The sequence below is a fragment of the Myxocyprinus asiaticus genome, chromosome 4, assembly GCF_019703515.2.
Source record: "Myxocyprinus asiaticus isolate MX2 ecotype Aquarium Trade chromosome 4, UBuf_Myxa_2, whole genome shotgun sequence".
NCBI classification, from domain to species: domain Eukaryota; kingdom Metazoa; phylum Chordata; class Actinopteri; order Cypriniformes; family Catostomidae; genus Myxocyprinus; species Myxocyprinus asiaticus.
In genome coordinates, this window is record NC_059347.1 from 32688289 (window position 1) to 32712686 (window position 24398).

General features: G+C 39.2%; 1 protein-coding gene across 3 annotated transcripts in view; it reads right to left on the reverse strand.

Moving 5' to 3' along the window:
• LOC127433510 (spectrin beta chain, non-erythrocytic 1-like) overlaps positions 1-22639 on the reverse strand; it is an 81047-nt gene extending 58408 nt beyond the window's left edge. Inside the window, exon 1 of one of the 3 annotated variants that reach the window (XM_051685502.1) lies at positions 22468-22639. In XM_051685502.1, coding sequence (XP_051541462.1) covers positions 22468-22624 — 157 coding nt within the window. In that variant the 5' untranslated portion in view covers positions 22625-22639. Of the gene's footprint in view, positions 1-13502; positions 14220-22467 lie in introns of those variants that run through there. The other 2 variants (XM_051685483.1, XM_051685492.1) reach the window with 2 other exon arrangements.
• Between the last annotated feature and the right edge of the window lie 1759 nt (positions 22640-24398).

Below are 24398 nucleotides of genomic sequence, written 5' to 3' on the forward strand. Positions count from 1 at the left end.
GTATTTTCCACCCTGGATGTAAACACTGCCACAGACACACTAGGCTCTACTTTACCAAACTGTCTAGACTGCATCTGTCCTCTCTCCTCTAGGCCAGCACGTATGACACCACCCAGCCCCTGGCTCTGACGCTCTTCGTGAACATCGGACTGACCTCAGGGCGGCAGAGTGGAGAAGGTGGAAATCTAAAGATCTAGCAGATCTGAGTAAGTATCAGTCTATGCTTGCATCTTTTTCAGATAACGTTAAATCTGTAAAACCTTCTATTACCAGGACAAGATCAACAGCACCACAGACACTTGAAGCTTATTCAGAACATTCAACATACTCCTCTGTCCTCCCCCTCCACCACATGACACCTCACTGACAGCAGATGTCTTCGCCATATTTTTTTACTAATAAGGTTACAGCCATCAGCAATACATTCTCAGAACCACACCCTCTCAAACACCCGCTTCCTGTATGCAGCTCTTCTATCTCTATGTTCTCTCCTCTGACTGACACTGAGGTCTCTAAACTCCTCCTCTCCGACCACCCCACCACCTGTCCCCTTGACACTATTCCTTCCCACCTTCTCCAAGCCATCTCTCCACCCATCCTACCTGCACTCACACATATAATTAGCACATCTCTACTTACACGCATTTTCTCCAAAACATTTAAGCAGGCTCGAGTAACCCTACTTCTTAAAAAACCTGCACTTAACCCAAGTAGAGCAGACCAGTCTCGCTCATCACATTCATGGGAAAACACTTGAAAGGGCAGTTTTCAATCAGAGCTCTGCCTATCTCTCGCAGAACAAGCTGCTGGATGACAATCAGTCAGGCTTCAAAAGTGGACATTCCACCGAGACTGCCCTGCTATCTGTCACCGATTCGCTGAGACAGGCGAGAGCTGGATCTAGTTCATCCGTTCTGATTCAACTGGACCTTTCTGCAGCCTTTTACATTGTTAACTATCAGATCCTACTGCCCACCCTCTCAACTCTGGGCATCACAGGAACTGTGCTTGACTGGTCCTATCTCGCAAGTAGGTCCTTCAAAGGTAGCCTGGAAGTCACATCAGCTACTTACTGGGGTACATCAGGGCTCAGTGCTTGGGCCACTTCTCTTCTCTATATACACAACTGGGACCCATCATTCAAGCACATGGGTTCTCTTACCACTGCTACGCCGATGACACACAGCTCTACTTGACTTTCAAGCCCAACGACGCCACGGTGACTGCTCGAATCTCGGCCTGTTTGGCAGAGATCTTGGCCTAGATGACAGAACACCACATGAAACTTAACCCAGCGAAGACTGAGTTGCTCGTCTTTCCAGCCAACCCTGCTGTTGAACACAACATCACCATTCAGCTGGGTTCAACTACAATAATGCCTTCCAAAACAGTTAGAAATCTAGAGATAACCATCAATAACCAACTCAAATTCACAGACCACATCTCAAAGACAGCACGATCATGTAGATTTACACTCTACAATATCAGGAAAATAAGATCTTTCCTCTCTGAACATGCCACACAACTTCTAGTTCAATCACTTGTCATAACTAGACTGGACTACTGTAATGCTCCAACTGCAGGCCTCCCTGCATGAGCAATTAGGCCCCTGCAAATGATCCAGAATGCAGCAGCACGTTTGGTCTTTAATGAACCAGAGCACACCATTCCTTGTCTCTCTTCACTGGCTGCGGTTGATGCATGTATCAAATTCAAGACTCTGATGCTGACATACAGAACAGTCACTGGGTCTGCTCCAGTGTACCTAAAATAATTTCTACAGAGCTACATTCCCACCAGAAGCCTGTGGTTGGCTAATGAGCAGAGCCTTGTTGTACCAACAAAAAGAGGCACCAAAACACTTTCCCGGACTTTCGGTTTCACTGTACCACATCGGTGGAATGACCTTCCCAACTTGTACAGAACTTGTACTGCATATGATTTAAAAAACATTGTTGGAAATATTGGATAACAAATAAATATTGGAGACATAGTTACTGTATTCTTTCAGTGTATCAAAAACAGCAGCTCAGAGATTCTTCAAAACATCTCTTTTGTGTATGTAACATGGGTTCGGAACATGGTAATTAAGGGCCCAAACTTCAATGCATGGACAATGCATGGTCCCGTTGTACATTCATTACGTGCGCTTGTGTTGCTCTGGTGGTGACAAACCTCAGACCAAAGGTGGCAAAAGTGTTTTTTAGGCACCACGAAACAGCATGTCAAAAGTTGAGGAGTGTGTGCTTTTGTATTTGCTGAAAAGACGACAGAAAAATATGTCTGTAAATCTCAAATTGCTGCTCCGCCAAGACAATTGTTGATTGAAAAAAGAAAATCCGCTGTAGAGCCCCTTGCGCAATGCTGAAAATACAGCTTGTGCTTGCGTTAGGTTATGAATTGTGCTTTGACACATTTCACAACACAACGGCATGTGAATTTTGAGTTTGCGTAGCAACATTTGTCTGTGTTCACGTACTTGAGTATGAAAGGGCCTTAAAGGACAGTTTCATTTTGGTGAACTATTCCTTTAACTTCAAAGAGGTGTGTCCTGTAATCACTTGAATGGGCATGAGGGTGTAGTGATGTGACAGAATTATCCTCCTGCAGTGACTATTTCCTTCAACCAATCAGTTTCATCTCTCGTGTAGTTTGAAGGATTTTTTTCCCCTTTAAACTGAATGAGAGCTGAAATGGTTTGGGGGGGGGGGGGGGGGGTAAAGAACACACCTGTTTATACCGGCCTGTTGTTACAGCAAAGAGAACCAAGTACTTATTAAAGCACACACACAATAGTTACTGAATGACAAAGCAAGAATGTAGACACACACCTCTAATGGCTATAACTAAGATGGATTTTCCACCTGTGAAAGAATCTAAAACAGAAACCTGCCACCTTCATGTTTCCTCCCTGACGTCAGCCTTGCTGCAATGCTTTTATGCAGCAATTTTAATAAGATGTTTTCTAAATATTGATGTCCAGGTTTTTGAGTTATTTAGATTATTTTTGAAGGTACAGGCCCATACTAAGAGGAAAAACATCCTGCACAACACAGAGAGAGCTAGGGTCAAAATGAGTGGGTTCATAGTTGTTTTCATTGTGATGTCTGGAGGATGTAAGTAACACTTACTGGAGGGCAGAGAACAGAACAGCCACTGTAGGCTGCTTGTTCAGAACCTGTGTCCTGTTAAGACAGCACCAGCACTAACAATGTTCGACACATAATTTGACTGTTCTGTAACTTCATCTATACACATTCTTCATCCTATCAGTTTCAGAGATCTTGCATCTCCTGGCATAGGCATTATGTTGCTGCTAAAGTGACTTCACAGAGCACTGTCATCATTTGATCTCCTTTTGACACACTGAAATGTACTTTAAGAATGTTTTGAGTTTGGTTTCAGTTTGTAAAGAGCAGTTGTTTATGGAGGAGTGCGTATTTCTTTTTTGTCTGTTCAGTAGTGATCTTCTTTTGAGAGTGAGCTTTCTGAAAACTCCAGGTTTGAGATAATGCTGCACTTATGCTTGTATTTTTATTTTATTTTATTTATTCTAAAATGGGCTCAGGCATAATGTAGCAAAGTTGACGCAAACCTTAAAGCCATCAAGCTTAATTTCACTGATCGGTCTGAACAAACAGTTTCGGTGTACACTTATTCCAATTTTAGGAGATTATGAAACCACACAACAGCAACTTTGGCTCACTGTAGAGCACATGCGGGGTCTCTTTTCTAGAATGCAGCACACAAGAAGCCTACTATGCAATGGACTTCAATTTGGACAAGAATTCTGAATGCACCATCTAACATTTCTCATTATGACTAAAGCCAAAGCAGCTAATCAATCAATGTATTTGTACAGAGTAACTGATCCTCTAGCAACCAGAACACAGAATGCTGACTAACCACACTGAGATGACTTGGCACATCTGAAACTAAAAGTTTTTTCTTCTGGCACCAAAAAATTACAGAGCACTTAACCATGGCAGAGAGAGTGACAGTAGTTTAGGTTGTTCAAGAAGTTTCTACAGGTCAACAGAGGACATAGTTTGGGGATGGAGGGTAAATTTTGTCCGTGCATAAAAATGACACTTTAACACAAACACTTCAGAAAGAGGAAGTCAAGATATGTGCACTCTTCTGAAGGCATACCATACAGTGTGTTTGTTTCTCTGTGTTTTAGAGTATCATAGCTGAGAGGTTTAATATTTTTGCTGACATCTTGTGCATTACATCTTGCTCCGTTTAACAGAACATGCATGAACTAGCCCAAAAACCTTGGTAGCATTTTTTACAAAAAAAGTTGAAGAGCCATCAGTTTGCCAAGAGCCATCTCCAGCTGCAAGCAAGAACACTTCACTCCACTGAAATGCAGATATACTTGTCTAAAGCCAAATGTTCTTATGTCAGAGGGTGTGCTACTATACTGCGCTACCTGACCCCATTCCATTCCCTGCCATCTCTGTCAAACTAAATAGAATGCAAGCAATGCTCAATGAAAAAACTCTGACTCTTACATTTACAACTTGAGGTTAAGATGTTTGTTTAAAAACTAACCTAGAATCTTTATAATAAAAAAAACTAAAAAAAAAACTTAGTGCTAACAAAAAAGACTGTTTCATATTGTTAGACAGACTTTTGCTGAGAAAAGTGGCAAGCTCTGGGAGCTTTCTATCAGTTTTGAATTCATCTGATGCTCTTTCACCTTTCACATATTTAAGATCAAGTGTCTTGCCAAACCACATTACACATTGCAAGGCTCATGACCATTCTTCTTGCAAGTGAAAATGTAATTAATTCAGCTCCCCTAAACGCAGTTCCCAAGTTAATGTCAATTATATTGATTGGGCTTTTTATATTTCTTCATAAATTTAACTGTATAGGCTAGTCTGTATTTTTTTTTATTTTTTTAATTCATGTACATTGCACCGTTTTCAGTATACTGTATGTAGCTAAGATGTAAATGCTTGGCAATATGAATGGAAAAATATTTGTCCTGCCAATAAAGCACCCTAAGCGGAAAAACTAACACTATGAATTAAAAATGGTGCTTTTTAATTGAATTTGTTATTAAAATATATTTACTGAACAAATGAACCCATTTAATGGCCATTTTATCAAATACTCTGTATTGCTCTTGGCTGAGGAACAATGGTATCAGAGTATTTACACACACAGACGCAAGAGTAAGGACATCTGGACAGTGGGAGAGAGATAAGGAGGATTTTTTCCAGGAACAACACATTACTGTGACCTTCCCAAGAGCAGATCAGTAAATAAGTACGCACTGTAAAATAAGTTGACAGTAACATCAACAGACAGATAATAGGGAGAGTGAGTTTGAGAGTATGTGTGTGTGTCTGCATTAACACTTACTATATCTGTGCAAACTAGGTGGAGAGAGAACAAAAAATGCCATGGTCCATTCAAATGTAACAGTAGTGAGAGATACAGATCACTGATGTTATTCACACAAACTATAACTCACTCTCAAAAACTCAAATTCTAATTAAGTGAGTGCAAAAGTATGCATGCATTTGTGTTTCTGCAGTGGGATTAGGGCGGCATAACATGATTATGAAATTTGGCTAATGATTAATTGTGATTATGACGATTTAGGGCTTTTACAATTATGATGATTAATTGTCATACAAATTGTCATATTTTTGTCATAGGTGTATGTATGATTCATAAATATTAAGTAATTTGTTCATTTTTAATTTACATAATTTCCTTTAAGGGTTTAAAAACTTATGACTGACATTACAAATAATATTTTAAATATCAAAATATGTCTCTCCTTTTTGGTCAACTTTAGTCTTGGTCCATTTTGCATTTACACTGTTGTTGTTGGAATCCAGCCAACCTGAATAGCTACATTATATTATGTTATATTGTGAAAGTATCGTATAAGTATGCAAATCGTAAAATATTTCTGTCCAAAATTCTTCCCTTTCACACATTATTTTAAGCCTCTCTGATTAACCCCATGAGAACCTTATTTCACATGAAGACCTTTGAGAATCTGCATGTTATTAACACTGCATGTATGAACCCATACAAATAACAAATAACATTTGTCATTACACAATCATTAAATTAAAGTGAAACCAGAGCTTGTTTATATTTTTGTTGGAGTTTGGCGCAAACCTCTGCAGATGGCACCTGTATCGCAGTGCTTCAAGCCTGGTTCACAAGCGGTTTGATCTTCATGCCCTCTTTAGGAGCTGCACTCAGTGCTGTCCGCAGTGTGGCTCAGTGAGTCGGTCAGAGTTCAACTGAATGAGACACTCAAAAACACTCTGTTCATTTCCTTATTTGGACACTAAAATGTGATTGGAATTTTAAGTTCACAATAATTGTGGTAAATCTCAAATAACCACGATTAGATCAAATAATCGCGATCAGACGATTATTAAATAATCGCAACAGGCCTAGGTGAAGGTGCAATTTTTTACTTTCTACCTTCTCCACATACACATACTGTATATTTATCTATCTGCTCTCACACAGATCCCCCTCAGATCTCTGTAAACCCCCTGAGCCAGTCAAACAGACATTTATACACCGATCAGCCACAACATTAAAACCACCTGCCTAATATTGCGAGTATTTCTGTAACTGTTGATCTCCTGAGATTTTCACACACAACAGTCTCTAGAATTTACTCCGAATGGTGCCAAAAACAAAAAACATCCAGTGAGCAGAAGTTCTGTGGACGGAAACACCTTGTTGACGAGAGAGGTCAACAGAGAATGGCCAGACTTGTTCAAACTGACAAAGTCTACAGTAACTCAGATAACCACTCTGTACAGTTGTGGTGAGAAGAATATCATCTCATAATGCTATTCTGAGATGCGCTTTGGTGCTGTTTTGGCGGCAAGAGGGGGACCTACACAATATTAGGCAGGTGGTTTTAAAGATGTGGCTGATTGGTGTATGGTCTCAGTAGCTGGGTTTCCATCCAAATGCTTTTCATTTTTTAAACTAATTTCTAATTTCTGTATTTGGCCAACAGAAAATGTGAATCATTGCTCATTTGCATTCACTACATCATGGGCATCTTGAGGGAGTCTGCCTTGTCGTGCTGGATCAGTTGAATGACCTCCTTGGTTTAGGGAAGGTTCTACACTCTATTATGATTGTGAGGTCCCACTTCAATGACCAGCTGTGGGTTAAACACTTCTGAATGTTAAGGGCTATGTTCGAAGAATTGCTTTGTTGCGAGAAGGAATGGAAACGTGCACAAATGGTGAAAACGTCACTGTTTTGCAAATAAACGTTTTCCATCACCTTAATGTGCATTTTGACTAATGCGAAACTCAAAAAAATCCATCTCTGCCTACTGCATAAACTTGTAAGCGAATTTTGAGCTTATTGGCACATCAAGCATTTCCATTCAGGTTAAGCACAAATGAAAAATTTGCTTAAAAATAGTTTGATGGAAACCCAGCAAGTGTGTCTGTGTGTGTGTATGTGGGAGAATTGGAAGAATTTCTAAGCATATCTGTGTAATATTAGAAAAGAGAGAGAGAGGGGATGGGAGCATTTGTTTACCTCTTCAAGGTGACAGACATTAGGGTAGCGAACCCTTTAGACTTAAGCACACTCAAAAACGCATATCAAAATTTCAGAGTGATTTCTTTTCAATGACTGACATTCAATTACTTTTGTCAGCTCATATTCCTAAAGCTCAGGGTCACCATCTCACAAAAGTGTTCCCTATAGAGCGCAACAGCGCCCGCCCATTTTTTTTCAGCGTTCCTGGTTCTGGAAGTATTTTTCCCATTCATTTTTTACATGGGTAAATTATAAAATCCTTCATAAAAGAGTTCTTTACCATGAACCAAACCAACCAGCTCTGAGATAAATTATACAACACAAATTACAAATTTTTGTATTTGATTCCCCTCAGGATCATGGGTAGTGTAGTTCTTCCCCAGGGGGCATATTACAGAAATATCCTTACTTAAGAATCCTGTCTTATCTCTTTGGTAACCATGGCAATATCAGTTAGGATCTCATTTAGGACAAATCCTATTACAGAATAATTTCCTAAATGCATTCTCTCATCATAACTGTAGTTACGTAGCGCGTGTGGAGGCCCACGCTATTCTCCACGGCATCCACGCACAACTCACCACAAGCCCCTACGAGAGCACAAACCACATTATAGCAACCACGAGGAGGTTACCCCATGTGACTCTCCCCTCCCTAGCAACCTGGCCAATTTGGTTGCTTAGGAGACCTGGCTGGAGTCACTCAGCATGCCCTGGATTCGAACTCGCGACTCCAGGGGTGGTAGTCAGCATCTTTACTCACTGAGCTACCTAGGCACCTGTGGGTGAGATATGTAAAAAATATTTATCTTCGGACAATTTTTAAAGACATGATGGTAAAAACAGCTATTTGTCATTTTTGTGTTGGGGCCAGTGAAAATTTTGGCAGGGCCAGTAAAAATCTGAAGCACTGGCCCAACCAGGCCAGTAGAAAAAATTCTTAGCGTTGAGCCCTGCACAAAGTTTCTAATATCTTCATCAGTAGACGAAGACGTAGAACTATAAAGATCAAGATAGAATTCTTAAAAGCATTATTAACATCAATGGCCGAGGTAAATATTTCACCACTAGCAGTTTTCACTGAGGGAATGGTAGAAAAAGACTCTCTCTGCTTTATATATCTAGCCAATAGCTTCCCTGCTTTATCCCCCAACTCAAAGTATGACTGTCTTGCCCTGAACAGCCAAAACGCCACCTTCCGTGACAAATAGTATCCGACCAATATATTGGTCAGCATATATTTTACCGATATGCTCCGATATGAAAACATTTTTCAGAACACATAATGCAGAAAACAATGCTTTAGAATTGGTGTCATAACGTATTTTGTCCAGCAGAGCACACTCCGATTCCATTGTTTGAGCTGAGGGTGGCTCTGCAGACAGGGCGGAGTTAAACGGTGCGGATTTGAGCGATCTCTTCTCGTTAAATTGCTAACTAGTTTGTAAAATACATACTTGAAAGTTAATAAAAAATGAACCCATCATTTAATATAACTAATATAACGTTAACCCTGTCCCTGACAACCATGTCACTCATGTTTATCAAATCTGTTTGCTGTTAGCCAGCTATAGTTTGTCAGTGCAGTAAGTAATGCAGCAGATTGAAAGGTAAACATCAGAGCATCTTTTTGCAGCTCAGCAGACAATGGAGCAATGGTGGATTGTGTGTGGTGAGTGTTGATTTCGCTGTTACCTAGTTGGTGAAACACAATGCTGGAAAGTAAATAAAGTCCATCTTTTACTCTCTGTGGCAATGAGCTTACAGCTAACTAGCTAACCACGTAGCTATTTTCATACCTTGTCAGCGTGTAAACATATATTCACCAAACTCTTTTGTTTAGGATTCACAGTTTGGTACCCCCTTCAACCGAACAATTCCAGACGCTGCATTTATAAAATGTAATATTCAAAAGTCTGGTTTTCCAGACATTAAAATAGGATACATAATAAAAGTAGATTTAATAAATAGTATATTTGCCCTGTGTAAATAATAATATATAGGAACTGTATCTAAAATAAATGAGGGGTGATAAATACTAATACAACAGGCTGGTAAAACAGACATTTATTCATTTTAATATCCTATATATATATTGAATGTGTTGAAGCTTGACACCGGGTGACGCATCCTGAAAACTGCACCGTTAGATCGGTTTCATGCTGAAGAGCCGCTTAAAAGGACATTTTTTTTCTCTCTCTGATGCCTGTCAACCAAAACATGAGCTCATTGATGTCATTAAATGAGTCTGCTTTTTTATTCTATCAGTTACTCCTGGTCAGAGGCTTCCGTATATATTTAGTTTATACGTAGGGTTACATCCTACATAAATGTAATGGTGCAACACTCAAATATTTAGTAGTGCGGAAATTGTGACTTAGTGCCCATTTACGCCACAACTAGGCTAAGTTGTAACGTACGTATAGCTAGTGCAACCGGCCCCTGATGTTTATTTAGCTATTTATTTTATTTTTTATTTATTCTTTATTCAGATGGTCAGCAATTGACTTATACTAAACATACAGTACTGATGTTTATTTAGATATTTATTTTATTTGAATTTATTCTTTATTTTAATGGCCAGCAATTGACTGATACTAAACATACACTTTATTTTCTCAGTGTTCATTTCTAGAATTTGTTATAATAATAATGTCAAATGTTCTTTGATAAAAATATTTAAGAAAGCAGCCTTCTGAGTACCTTTGCATAGTCATATCGGTGCAAAATCGGTGCACAAGCCACATAGAAAAGGTCTGTTTTCATTCCAGCTCAAAAATTAACCATATCGGCCACCATATCGGTAATTGGTATCGGTCTCAAAAATCCCATATCGGTCGGGCTCTAGTGACAAAATACTATTATATCTGTAATTCAATCGGGTCAATTCTCTGAGGCCATCAGACAACATTCGGCACTTCAGCTCTGCCTCAGCATTTTTAATATTCCCTTCCAACTCCACGAGCTCTCGTGCATTGGATTTTTTTGGTGAATGAGGCATACTGTATGATCCGGCCCCTAAGAACCGCTTTAAGTGCCTCCCAAGCCACGCCCACAGAGGATATTGAGGACCAGTTGGTCTCCATATAAACATTGATTTCAGCCTTTAACATTTGTTGGAATTCAGGATTTTGCAAAAGGGATACATAAAAGCGACAACTATATGATTTCTTTTTCTCCGTATGTGGCAACACCTCTAAACTCACCAGGGTGTGATCTGAGACTAAGATGTTTCCAATTGAGCTATCAACAACAGATGATATGAGGGACTTGGATATAAAAAAAGAAAAAAAAAATCTATTCTAGAATAAATCTTATGAACTGATGAAAAAAAAATGTATAGTCCCTACCAGATGGGTTCAAAAGTCTCCAAATATCTATAAGACCAAGATTTTTACACATCCTGTGAAGCATCACTGTTGCTCTAGGGGGCTTGTGCTCATTGGTTGTTTTTGGTTTTTCGCACCATTCTCTATACACTCTAGAGACTGTTGTGCGTGAAAATCCCAGGAGATCAGCCGTTACAGAAATACCCAACTGGCACCAACAATCATGCCATGGTCTAAATCACTGAGATTTTATTTTTTCCCCATTCTGATGGTTGATGTAAAAATTAACTGAAGCTCCTGACCAATATCTGCATGATTTCATTAAACTGCTCAAAAAAACAAAAGAAAAGCACACATATCCAACGGCAAAAAACCAAACTGGTATCAGAAAAAAAGTCAGAACATCACGGCTTCAAAATTAGAAAAACTTATTTTAATGTTCTCACCTAAGTGTACCTACAGTACACTGATGGCACACGACTGGCTGATTAGATAATCACATGCATAAGTAGATGTACAGGTGTACCTAAATAAGTGGCTGGTGAGTGTAGACAGACAGACCTATAAGCGATTAGACAATCGCATGAATAAGTAGATGTATAGGTGTACCTAATAAAGTGGTTGGTGAGTGTAGACAGACAGACAGGTAGACATACAGACAGACAGACAAAGAATGAAAGGCAGAAAGTTTGTAACTTTCATTGCAATTTTTTTTTAATCTGTGATTTATTCCTCAATGATGCATTGAATTCTTTAGAAGTGTCGACAACTGTAAATGGACTCCATTCTGTCTGCGCCATCACACTCATACATACACATGCATTCACACATACTTGCACAAATGATCTTGGCGCATTTATTTAAATGAAGATAATTTCAACCACAACCGAGGAACTTTTGTTGCATTAACACTTGAAAACTGAGGAGAACCTGATCAAGCATGAAGACTTTGTTTGAGCAAGCCCCCTGATATGAGGCACCAGTACTTCAATAAAATGTTAGAAAAAGTCAACCAAAGGGTAACCTGACCAGAATTACCAGTGTGTGTGTAGGGGTGAAAGGAGGGGAGGATCAGCGAGTGCTCATGCAGAGAGGATACATGAGACACTTTGAATGTGTGTGTCTGTGTAAATGTGTGTCAAAACCTTGCTCAAGTCATGAGCCAAATTTCAGGCGGGTACACTGACGCAACCACAGAAATCATTTACAAAGAGCTGTATTCAAACACATGCAAGCTGCTCGCCTCACCTCTCTCAAATCTCCATATCTTCTTTAGTCTCTTTTTAGAGGTTGAATGATAACACAACGATGCACGGGAATGTTGGTTCCTATGTCATGTGTTTGTCTGGAGCTTTCCTAAGAACAGCACTGACTACAAGTTTACCATAACCAAACACTCTGTTATTTGTGTTATCAGTCAAACATTACCAGGGAATCGGCTACAAACGCAAGCTAAAAGCTTAATCAATTTAAACAGACTGGATGCCCCATTAGCAACTGTTCTTACAGAATCCACGGTTTATTTAGCCTACTGTACTTGGACTGAGTCCCTTGAGGTGTGTGTGTTCATAGTTCAAGGACCTGTTTTGCAGATGCCATTCTTTCTGTACAATAGATAATAAGCATGAAATGTACAATGCTCGAGTCATTATTTCCCTATTAACTGAGAAACACTCCCCATGACCTCAAGCACGCACACCACCAGATCAGATCTTGTGTCATGTGGGGGGATTAGCAAAGTTCACACATGCTATGCCTCCCTCTAACGTGTGGTTTTAAAGAGAAATAAATATTGCATGAATGATACACCCCAGGAAAACGCAAGCACAAAAACAAGGAAGGTGTGAATGTGTAACCTGTTCTTCAGACTGAACTCTACATTAATAATACACATGATTTGAGTTTCTACACCTCTTTCCACTCCTGTTATCCTCTCCACTCCCCTTCTTATCCTCTTCCCTTTACGTCTGTTCCTCTCCAATTCTTGCCCATCCTGTTATCCTCTCCTCTACGGTCTTATCCTGCCTCACCTTTCTGCTATCCACTCCCCTCTTGTCCTCTCTTCTTGCTCCCATTTTAACACAGTGTAATTTGGATCTGGGCAAAAGCCCTGTGGTACCTGAAATAAGGCCACTCCCTAGGAGACAAGCACAGGTCTCTGCATATCTCTCTCTCACACAGGAATAAAAATAAATCATTGTAGGCCTATTTTCACATCTGCACCATCTGTGGTGCATAGAGAAAAGGAGAGAGAGAGAGACAGATGGAAAGTAGTTCACTTCTATAACTAAAATCTGCAGAGTCAGACAGAAGTCAGATTTAAAGTTGAGGATGGAGTTCAATGAAGCATCTGTAAGATCACACATGACTGTTGATCCTTGAGTTTATACTTTTAAAGTTAGAGATCTTGATGACATCATCAAGGTTGTTGACTCTCTAAGGGGATTTATAATGCAAGAAAAGTTTTACGGCTCCAAAGACAAAGATGTGAGTGCGCCATGTTCTCAAAGTTCTCTTAGCAGAGAGGTTGAGCTCCTCTTAGAAATATGTAGGCTAATTGTTCATCTGCATTTGAGAGAAAAGAGCAAAGGTTGACGATAATTTAGAGCCTTACCTTGCAGCTGTTTGAAACGGCCCTCCAGGATGTTGGAATATTGCAGCTGGTTTACAAAGGCAGCTGCCGAGAGACATGGCTCAGGTTCCCGCTGATCAAAATCCATGCCTCCTCTCTTTTAATGTAAAACTCGCTAGCTTTCAATATGAACCCGCGCGCTCAGCTTTCATCCAAAACAAATGAAGAAAGCACCTCTGCCTCTGTTAGCCAGAAGTCTCAAGCATGGCACAAAACAAACAACAGAAGGTTGAAAGACAAATAAAACACAAAAAAAGAGCCCAAAATGTTTACATTCCCAGATGCAAAAAAGTTTGCTTTAAAACAAACTCTCCAGGTGTGCGCGTGCATCTAAGCGTTTCATCATTGAATGCTAAGCCGCGCCATGCTGTTTTGTCCGTTAAAAAAAAACCTTATCCTTTAAGTGATTCCTCCTTTCCTTAATCTCAGGTAAAAACAGAAGAATCACATGTGTAGATGAAGGGAGAAAAAGGTAAAGTAAGAACAAATGTTCTCCCCTCTTTCACCTCTTCTCGGCTGCAGGCGATGCAAAGCTCTTTAATCGCTCTCACACACTCACTGCGTACACACACATTTTGTTTGAGTAAGGCTGCAAAACTAGCTGCACTCGGCTTCCTAAGTAAATAAAGCCTCCTACTCTCGTTCTCTCTCTCTCTCGGTTTCTGAGCTTTACCATTTGCATAAGGTGTGTGTGTGTGGGAGGAGCGAAGCCCAGGCAGAGCGAGAGATAAAGACAGACAGGACGGGGGTGTGTGGGTGAGGATATGGAGGTGTGGACTGAACCATTTCTGAAAGTGGAGTGGGGGTGGAGCAGAATTCAGGAGATGGATGGTTTCACAGGAGAAATGGACGTGGGGAACCAGATCTTTGAGGTGATCAGATAATAAATAAATAAAATAAACCATTGAGGAAAATTGAGTTCTGTCAGCTTTTATAAAAAAAATGTGCATGCATTTTTATAAGGTGTAACATTAAGCTTGAGTGATTTCGATTTCTAAGACCACTATCTATAATTCATCATCTCAAACTCTCGCTCTCCAGCACACGTGCACAGATAAAGACGTTGAGGCAGGAAGGAAGTTCTTGTGAAAGATTCAACAAGCCAATACTGTCTTTCTTCCTGTGCAAATGTATGTGCGCTACCTCAGCACCGATGAACGTGGCTGGCAACGTCTGCAGTGACAGAGAGTTTATCATGGACTCTGATCTCTGGATGTAATGACTCTTTATGGACCAGTAAACATAATCTATTCTATTTGAGCAAAGAAATAGTCAGAAATGTCCTGAACAGGGAAGCTCTTTTTTCTAGCACACATTTGCATAAGGAATTGGCACACACCCACTTCTCCTTGTGTGCTTGTGTGTAGATTTTACAAGAGGAAGTGGTTTAATGAAGACCAGTCCAGTTGCAGTTTGTGCTGCTTAACAAGCGTCACAAACAGTGACCATCAAAGAGCAGAGAGCAAAGGTCAAATCATGGCCAGAAGCACTAGGCCAAATGTGAGTCAGCGTGTCAGCATGCATACATTTTCGAAATTATGGCAGAGATTATTTGAACACAAACATACCAAGTATTGATGTCTATGACATGGTATGATTTTTTTAATCTTCATCTTATCTTTTTTTATATTACTGTAGTAAGTACAACATTTATATGACACCAGGTCCCCTTGGTAAAAATGCACAGACTTGCAACATAAATGTAAATGTAAATGATAAAATTATTAATTTGTGCCAACATTTTCCTATCACCACTCCCAAATGAGGGAGTTCACTGTGCTATCACACAGACTTGGAATTGAAGCAATGCCAACAATGCATTTTGCTATAATAAAATTAAACTGTGCATGGGTGTGAGAGTCAAAGCTCTCCAGTACAGCAGTGTGGGACATGAGCTTTAGTCCCTCTGTCCATCAAGTTTAGGTCACTCTGTATGTTTACATACGCGGTTATAATTGAATGACAGCGGGTTTGGCGTAATCGAGCTACTGTCTTCATTTGTTTGTCCAAGTATACATGTCAGATGTGTCATCGAACATATAATATAATTATTACTGCGGATGTAATGTTTACCATCAATTTGCACGGGATAAACAATGTCTGTAAAAATCGCAGAGATGGGTGTGTCTACTCAATTTACACACTGCTGTCACACGTAACTGACCTATTAGAAAATATACACTGATTAATTATGTATGGAATATTAAACATGAGCATATATTGTTTCTATGATTATTAGAAGAAATTGATTGAAATATCTAGCTAAATATAACAGAACTGGTGACATTAACTATCTTGTAATCTTATATTACACTCTTGAATTAAAAATATTGACAATCCCTTCACATTATGTAATTTTATTTGTCCCTCCGGAATAAATATTCAGAAACAGGTTATACATAATTTCCCGCACTCACTCTGCTCAAATCATAAAAAATGATGTGCTTGTGTTCCTTCTAATTTTCCTAAGCAAAAGAAAAAAGGCTGTCACGATTATGACATTTGGCTGAAGATTAGTTGTCAAACAAATATTTGTGATTATGATGATTAATGGTAATACAAACTGTAATACTTCTGTCATAGGTGTATGTGTGCTTCATAAACCTTAAGCAGTCATTTGTTCATATTTAACTTTGACATTATTTCCTTTTAGACTTTAAAAACCTATATCTGTCTCCCTTTGTGGTCAACTTTATTCTTGGCCCATTTTGCATTTAGGCAATGTAAGGCAAGTTTATTTATATAGCACATTTCATACACAATGGCAATTCAAAGTGAAAAATTCAAAGAAAATACAAGATTTTTTTTAATATTAATTTTAAAATCAGTTAAAAACAAGAAATGAGAATAAAAAGAAATAAAATAAATGTAAAAATTATTAAACATTTATAAAACAGAAAAAAAATACAGAAATTGAGTTATGCAGTGCATTTAAACATTATTTTAAGGCTCTTTGATTAAACCCACACGCCCTTATTTCACATGAAGAGAAACCTTTGAGATTCTGCGTTTCTTCATTCTATTATCTCTTTAGGAATTGAGGGTGTCACACAGGGCTCCTCTCTGTGTCACTGTGTGTCATTAACACTGAGTATGAACCCACAACGACAAACAACATTTGCCATTACACGATTGTTATATTAAAGTGAAACTGGAATGCTTTGCGTTCACTAAAATCTTGTTTATATTTTCGTTGGCGTTTGGCGCAAACCTCCGCAGACGGCACGCAGATCACAGCGCTTCAAGCCTGGCTCAGAAGCAGTTTAATCTTAATGCCTTCTACAGGAGCTGCGCTCAGTGCGGCCCTCAGTGTGGCTCTGTGAGACGGTCAGAGTTCAATTGAATGAGACACTCAAATGCACCATTCATTCCCTTATTTGGAAAACATTTCATTGTAAATTTAAATTGCACAATAATCCACATATAAACTAATCCTGTCTGAATAGGGCTTTAGTCTGACTTCTCAAAAATCGGACTTGTATTCTTAGCAAAAACTAAGAATTTACTTATTATATTACAATTTAAAATGTGTGTAATATGATTACATCTACATCGTGCTCATTTTTCATGACCCTTCACTCAGCGACGGACAAATAACGAGTTGCTGTTTGATTTCATACTTCCTTACTTTCAAGTTTACTTAAAAGATTTCAAATTAATAATAAAATTTTCAAAAAACATGCAATTTAAATAATCCAAAACTAATTAGATAGGATTACCTAAAAAGTGTAACACTGGTTCAAGCTTAGTATTATAATCTTTTTTATTCTATCAAAAATAGGGTTTTTATTTTTCCTGATGTTTACTGTGTTATGGTGGTTTTCACAATTCTAGGTTTGAAGCAGGAAGTTGTTTATAAAGGCAACAGTAAATTAAACTCCTTTCAAATTAAATTCAATTATATAGACTGCACTCTTAGCTAGACTCTAAGCTATCAATTCTGTTAAACCTCATGTGTTGCTCAGTCTTTATCCAGCACTTTAGACAGACTAGTAAATAAACAAACTGAACAGAAGAATGAGGGTCCTTAATTTCAGAGTTCTACTAGTCTTTTTTTTTTTTTTTTGGGAACTTGTTTTATTTGAAAAAAGATGAAGTACTGGGTTGTGTTACAGAAGATCAATTCTTAGACAACATGTAGGGTACATAGATGTACGGAGAAACAGACGGCATGTATCTACTGTTGATTTCCAAAAGGAATATCTTAACAAGTATCAGGTAAGAAAATAAGAACACCAATAACAAGAAATTTAAATAAGTTCTCTCAAAAGGTCCACAATATTTGTCCAGGTGTCAATGGTTTCACTCCTTGCTCCCTGGAGTTTGGCACATAATCTCTCGTGGTTAGCAATATAGGTGACATTTATGGTCCAGATGTTGAACAGTGGTAGGGTGGGGGCAAGCCATGCCTGAAGGATAGTTTTTTTTTTGGCTGCTGTGAGAGTGGCAACAAACAGTTTGTGGTGTGCGACAGAGAGCCATAGATGAGACTAATCATTTAATAAGAACAGAGCAGGTGAGGGTATGATTTGGAGTCCCAATACGCCTGATAACACAGAGGCTACACTTGACCAAAAAAACAGAAATAACAGGACAGTCCCAGAACATGTGCATCTGGGTACCTACAGTCTTGGAGTTGCATATATGACAATAAGGATCAGTAGAGAGATTCATCTGACAGCATCTCTGAGTAGTGTAGGCCCTGTGGATCAACTTGAAGTGCATTAGCTGATGTGCAAGGTTCCAGGATGAGGAGAAAGTGTTGCCCCAAACCCTATAACACAGGTTTACTGTCGAGTTATGGCTCCCTCTCCCACGTCACAAATACAGGGATTTTCTCTGGCACCTGAGCAATACAGGACCTATACCAATAAGACACCACCCCCCTACCCACTGACAAGCAACTAAGCAAGGGATGAGAAACAAGCAGTGCATCAAAAGGAATTTTACATGCCTGAAAAACAGACCGAATCTGCAAATAAAAGTAGTATGTATGATCTGGTGAGAGAAGGCAGTTTTTATAATAGGATCGCATTTAACAGATAAGGTTCAATATATTTAAACAGAAAAAGGTACTTGTAGGTGCTGTGGGCTAACGATGGCTGCGTCTCGTTTGGAAGGCTGCGTCCTCCGGAGGTCGCATTTGTCGGCCACATACTTCTCGTTTCATAAAAGCGAGTAGGACACTTCAAATGCAGCCTTCGAATGCGACCTTCTTTCATGGGAATTCGGAGGATGCATGAGGTGCATCCTTCATGGGCACTCACAACCCACAATTCTTTGCTTCAACGGAAATGTCTAAAAAAAATGACGCCAATTTGCCCGTAAATATGATGTTCAAACGCAAGGAATGTTAATTCCCAAGTTGAAGTACCTCAGTAGATGGGTGCAGAGTATATAATATGTATAATTATATTAATATATAATTCAAATAAAGTATTAGACTAAAAGTACACCTGTAAAATCTATTTTCTTTTCTCTTTACATCATTATAACTCTCCTAAAATGTACCTCATGCATTCCCTTCCAGAGGAACTTTGTTACCGTCTCACTCGAAGCGCTCGTGCTTGTTAAAGAGTGGCGTGCTGTCATAGCAACCATGTTACGTTTCGTTTCCGTTTGTCCTATGAAGGTCGTCTCGTTTAAACGAGAATTGTTTAAAGGAGGACACTCAGTATACTGCAGCCTTCAAAGGATGCGTCCTAACTAGCACGCAGCCTTCGAAACGAGACACAGCCTAAAGATGCCTAAATGGCTCTCCAAGGCATCCACGAGCCCACCCCGAGCCAAACCAGGATGGCCCGCATGTGGAAAGCTCAAATGTATAATTCAAAATTCGGGATCACAAGACCACGCATGTTCTTAGGCCTCTGCAGGGTAGAAAAACTGATGTGGGGTCGTTTATTACCCCAAAAGAAGCTTGACATCATAGATTGAGTCTTTTTGAAAAAATCTGAAAGTTCTGTTTATTAAAATTGGTTTGATATTCAGTGATTGGCGAACAGCTTGAGCGAGGTTCCAGGGCTAGAACAAACAACAGCGGGCTTAAGGGGCAGCCTTGACACATACTGCATTGCAAAGAGAATGGTGTTGAACTGTAAGCTCCTGTTCACACAACTGCTGAAGGCTATCATAAAGCGTGACAACACTTTTAATAAAAGCCGGGCCGAAACCGAATTTCTTTAAAACAACCATATATAGTCCCATTCTAAGCGATCAAACACCTTTACAGCATCAAAAGAAAGGACAGCACCCGTCAGACAGTTATCTGTTTTATTAGTTATATGCATGATCCTCCGGATATTATCACTAGCATATCTGCCTTATAAAAAAAACCTGTTTGATCCAATTTTATAAGCGAGTCAATAAAAGCATCAATTCGAAGTGCTAAAGCCTAATCACATATTAGCTTATAACTAGAACATTGGAGTGGATCTTTATCCTTATTGAGAAAAAGGGAAATGAATGAGGTTTTTTGATCTCGGTGAAAGAGCCATGCTCTATAGCAGGGGTTGGCAACCTTTTTGATATGGAGTGCCATTTTTTATTTTCCTGGTCAATGGCTGTGCCGACAGAGTATTGATGGAGGGAGTAATTGAATCTCCATCGTTTAGGTACAGAATGGATAGGCTGCAAAATGAAAGAATAAAGGACTGGTTCATGATCTGATATAAGTATCTGAGCAATATCGACCTACAGACATCAGAGAAAAGAGGGGGAGAAACCAGTAAATAATCAATACGGGAGTATACCTTATGCCTATTAGAGAAAAGTAATATCTTTTGTTGTCAGATTCAGCAGACGCCAGGCATTCCAAACATTACAATCACTCAAAGTTTTCCAAAGTGAGGGACGTGTGTCAGCAGATTGCGGATGTGATTTATCTAAAACATTATCTGTTACTGTGCGGAAATCCCCTCCCAGTATCAAAATTTTAGTCTTTAATTCCCAAAACAGTAGCTGTTATACCATTTACAAATGCCCATTCGAATGGAGTCAGTGCATAAATTGATGCGAAACAAACATTCCTGTGCAACACAGTGCAAAGCACGTAAGTGACTAGGAAGGAGTGAGTTTGTGCTGTTTTCTTGTTCCACTGACTGTCACAGAAGAGAGATGGGTGGAAGGGTGCCCCACAGATGGGTGGAAATGTTTGTAGTAGCGTATGCTACCCCATTCAACATATTCTGCAAACTGTCTCTAATCTTTCATTCTACCATTCATTGGCCTACATGCAATTTACAAGTAATCCCAAATAACTCTAGACCATCATTAATTCATTATGTGCCTCAAATCAAGAGACACACATCTAACGATATAATTTGGATTTGATGCATTTTGACAACCATAACAGATGTGACTTGTGGGCTTTCACACTGGGCAAGTTTGCTGCGGTCCGATTCCAAGTGCGACTGTTCCCGGTGCCCCCCGCAGCGTTGGTCTGGTTTCACATTCACTTGATTCTATCGAACCCCGGTCCATTTGCGTTCATCTTATGCCATCACAAACACGCATGGAGAACACAACGCGACTCATCATACTTTTTTTTTTTTTGTGCCATTATACACAGCAGAGTGAACGACAACTGCGTATATTTGCGCTTCATGGCGTAACTCATCAGATGTCCAGGGGAAGGCGGCTTGCTGCTGCTCGCAAACTGTGTTTTTTGAGGAGACAGCTGATTGCAAGGAATTCATTTGCATCTTTGTTTACACTGCACGCTTACTAACGCTCGTGTCCAAAGTTAAGTTATCGCCACTGTCATCTCCTATTATACCCTATATTTATAACCTATAATAGTATTTATATATAGTATTTATAAGGTGTATAGATAGATAGATAGATAGATAGATAGATGTCATCATCAGCTAAAACACATGCGCAGGTTACTTTACTTCCTGAATGAGTGCGCACCCGAGTTCGAGTTGCTTTCACATTCACGCGAATCGCGCTACAGTTCCACTGCAGCCAAACTCAGACCACCTCCTACAGGTAGTCTCGGGTTCGGTACCGAGGTGCGCTCCCCGGTCCGCATGACAGCATTCACATTACCAATTTTTCATGCGAACCGTGCTCTGTTTCGAACTAAACTGCCAGTGTGAAAGCACCCTTGACCACTGGCTTTAACACATCTAGTGACAACAAAGAGAAAACAAGAGATACAGCTATTCATATTGATATACCATAAGAAAAAGCCCTGGGGGGCAAGATGAGAGAGAATTCACCACTGGAATAATAGCTTTAGAAGAATGTAGATATCAAGCCTCTGCATGTCAAGAGAAGATGTTATCTTACTGCACTCGAACGCCTTCTCTCTCATTCACACACACACACACACACACACACACACACACTGCTGTGTTGACATCCATGGTATGGTATACTTTATCAACAATGTAAAACCAATCTGCTGACAAACACATATGTTGAAATTACTATTATTACAAGGGCATTCCATTGACTTCTATTGTTTTCATATTGACCTAACAATATTTTCCTTACCCTTACCCTTCCAGAAAACTTTTTTTGCATTTTTTGATTTTTAGTTAAATCATTATTTAAAATGTTTATAGTGCTTAATTTGCAATAGACATACACACATACAGTACACACCTGTTTCTTGCAGGCTGGTCACTTTATTTTAACATGATAGCTATACTATGGTGCAATGAGCTTTCCAGGTGCACTGTAAAAGGCATATAGTGTGTATTTGTGCTTATGTGATGTGAGTGAATAAGTAATGCAGCTTTATGCCTCCCCCTACTGGATACAATCACACAATGCAACCTGTTGAAACCTTGACTAGCTGGTAAAGATGACATATCCACACAAACAGACACAACTCACAGCTTAACATGCACAGAAAGCACATGGGTGCAAGAAATAAAACCCCCACTCACGGGCATAAAGCAATGCACAGACAGAGGCAGAAGTGCATTAATCTGACCTGCAAGAGCTTTAATGCGGGAACGCTCGAACAGGCGCGCAGAACTGTTCTCATTATCCCACTCTGTTTCCGTTGCAATATCCCAGCGATTGTTGATGTCGTTGTACTGCTGCTGGATCTCGACACTGTCATAATCAGTCGGTGATATGGTACTCATGGTTGCCGCTGGAAACTCTACAGCTGCCCTGGAAATCAGAGAAGTCCGGAGTTAGACAATAAAAAATGGACTCACTATTTTACTCTTTACTAGAGGTCTCGGTAAATCCGCAATACCCACAGCATCCATGCCTAGTGCTGGTAAATTGTGTCCAAACATGATAACATTCAATCAGTGTGGTCCAGTGTGACAGAGTTTTGCATCAGATGACCAAACTGTCATTTGCCCTATCGGATCATTGCTGTGTTGTCACAATGTAGGCTATTACGTTCATTGACAATGAACGTGTTTTTATGCCAAAACACTCTTATGAGAGGAACTACTTTCTTTCGCCATGGATTCAGCGTCTTACATAAATACAGCTCAAGCCTTCGTTACTAATTCGAAAAACGTCACGTTAGAACTAGCAACGGAGGCTTGAGCTGCTTTAATGGAGTAACAAGTTAGTGTGTGTGTGTGTGTGTGTCCAGGTATTCCCTACATTGTGGGGACCAAATGTCCCCACAAGGATTGTAAAACCTGACATTTTTGACATTGTGTGGACAATCAGTCAGTCCCCATGAGGAAAACAGCTTATAAATCATACTAAATTATGTTTTTTGAAAATGTAAAAATGCAGAAAGTTTTCTGTGAGGGTTAGGTTTAGGATTAGGGTTAGGGGATAGAATATAAAGTTTGTACAGTATAAAAACCATTATGTCTATGGAGAGTCCTCATAAAACATGAAAACCCAACAAAACTACCGGTCAAAAGTTTTAAAACACTTAAACACTCTTTATAAAAAAATAATAATAATTCACATTTAGAATAATAGTATAGTAAGTCATCAAAACTATGGAATAACATAAATGGAACTATGGGAATTATGTTGTGACTAAACAAAATCCAAAATAAATCAAAACTATATTTTTGCATCTTCAAAGTAGTCACCCTTTGCCTAGAATTTGCAGACATGTACTCTTGACATTTTCTCAACCAACTTCTTGAGGTATCACCCTGGGATGCTTTTTAAGATTTTTAAGATCATGAGAAACATTTCAGTCAAGTGTTTCAAAACTTTTGATGGGTAGAGTGTGTGTGTGTGTGTATGTATATATATATATATATATATATATATATGTATAAAATATTCAATTTAACACCAAAGCGTTCCCATCCTTTAGAAATTAATGTAATACTAGATTAAACAGATTCTACTCGAAGCTGTTCACGTTCTTGGAATGAGAAATTCTATTTCTATGGCAACGCTCTAACTCCAAAAAAGCTATCTTAGCAACATGTTAACGCTACTCTACTGAAATCCACTGCAAGTAGAGATCGACAAATAATAGTTTTTTCCTAAATTCTTTCAGATATTCAAGCATTTTTCCTAAATTGGATAGCGTTTTAGTAATATCGGATCACCGACAAATGGCGCCATCTCGTGGCTGTTTTAGAAATTGCAAACAAAACCGCCATTACAGCACTGCGGTCGAGAGGAAACAATACTGTGTTCACAGGAAAAGTAACTTGCTTTTGCAATATGTTGCTTGAATTAATAAACTTTATTCAACGTAACAGCCATTCATGCTCAAGTGGGATGTTTAACATAAATGCTTATGTGTAGTTTAGTGTTAACACTGTAAGAAACGGAGCTGAACTCACGTAGTGAAAGATAAAACCTACAGACTGCCAACGACATATTACATTAATCAAATCGAAAAAGCCTTGAATGAATGCATGTTGGAAATATAACAGTTTAATATCATTCTCTGTTGGCTATGCTCATTAGTCT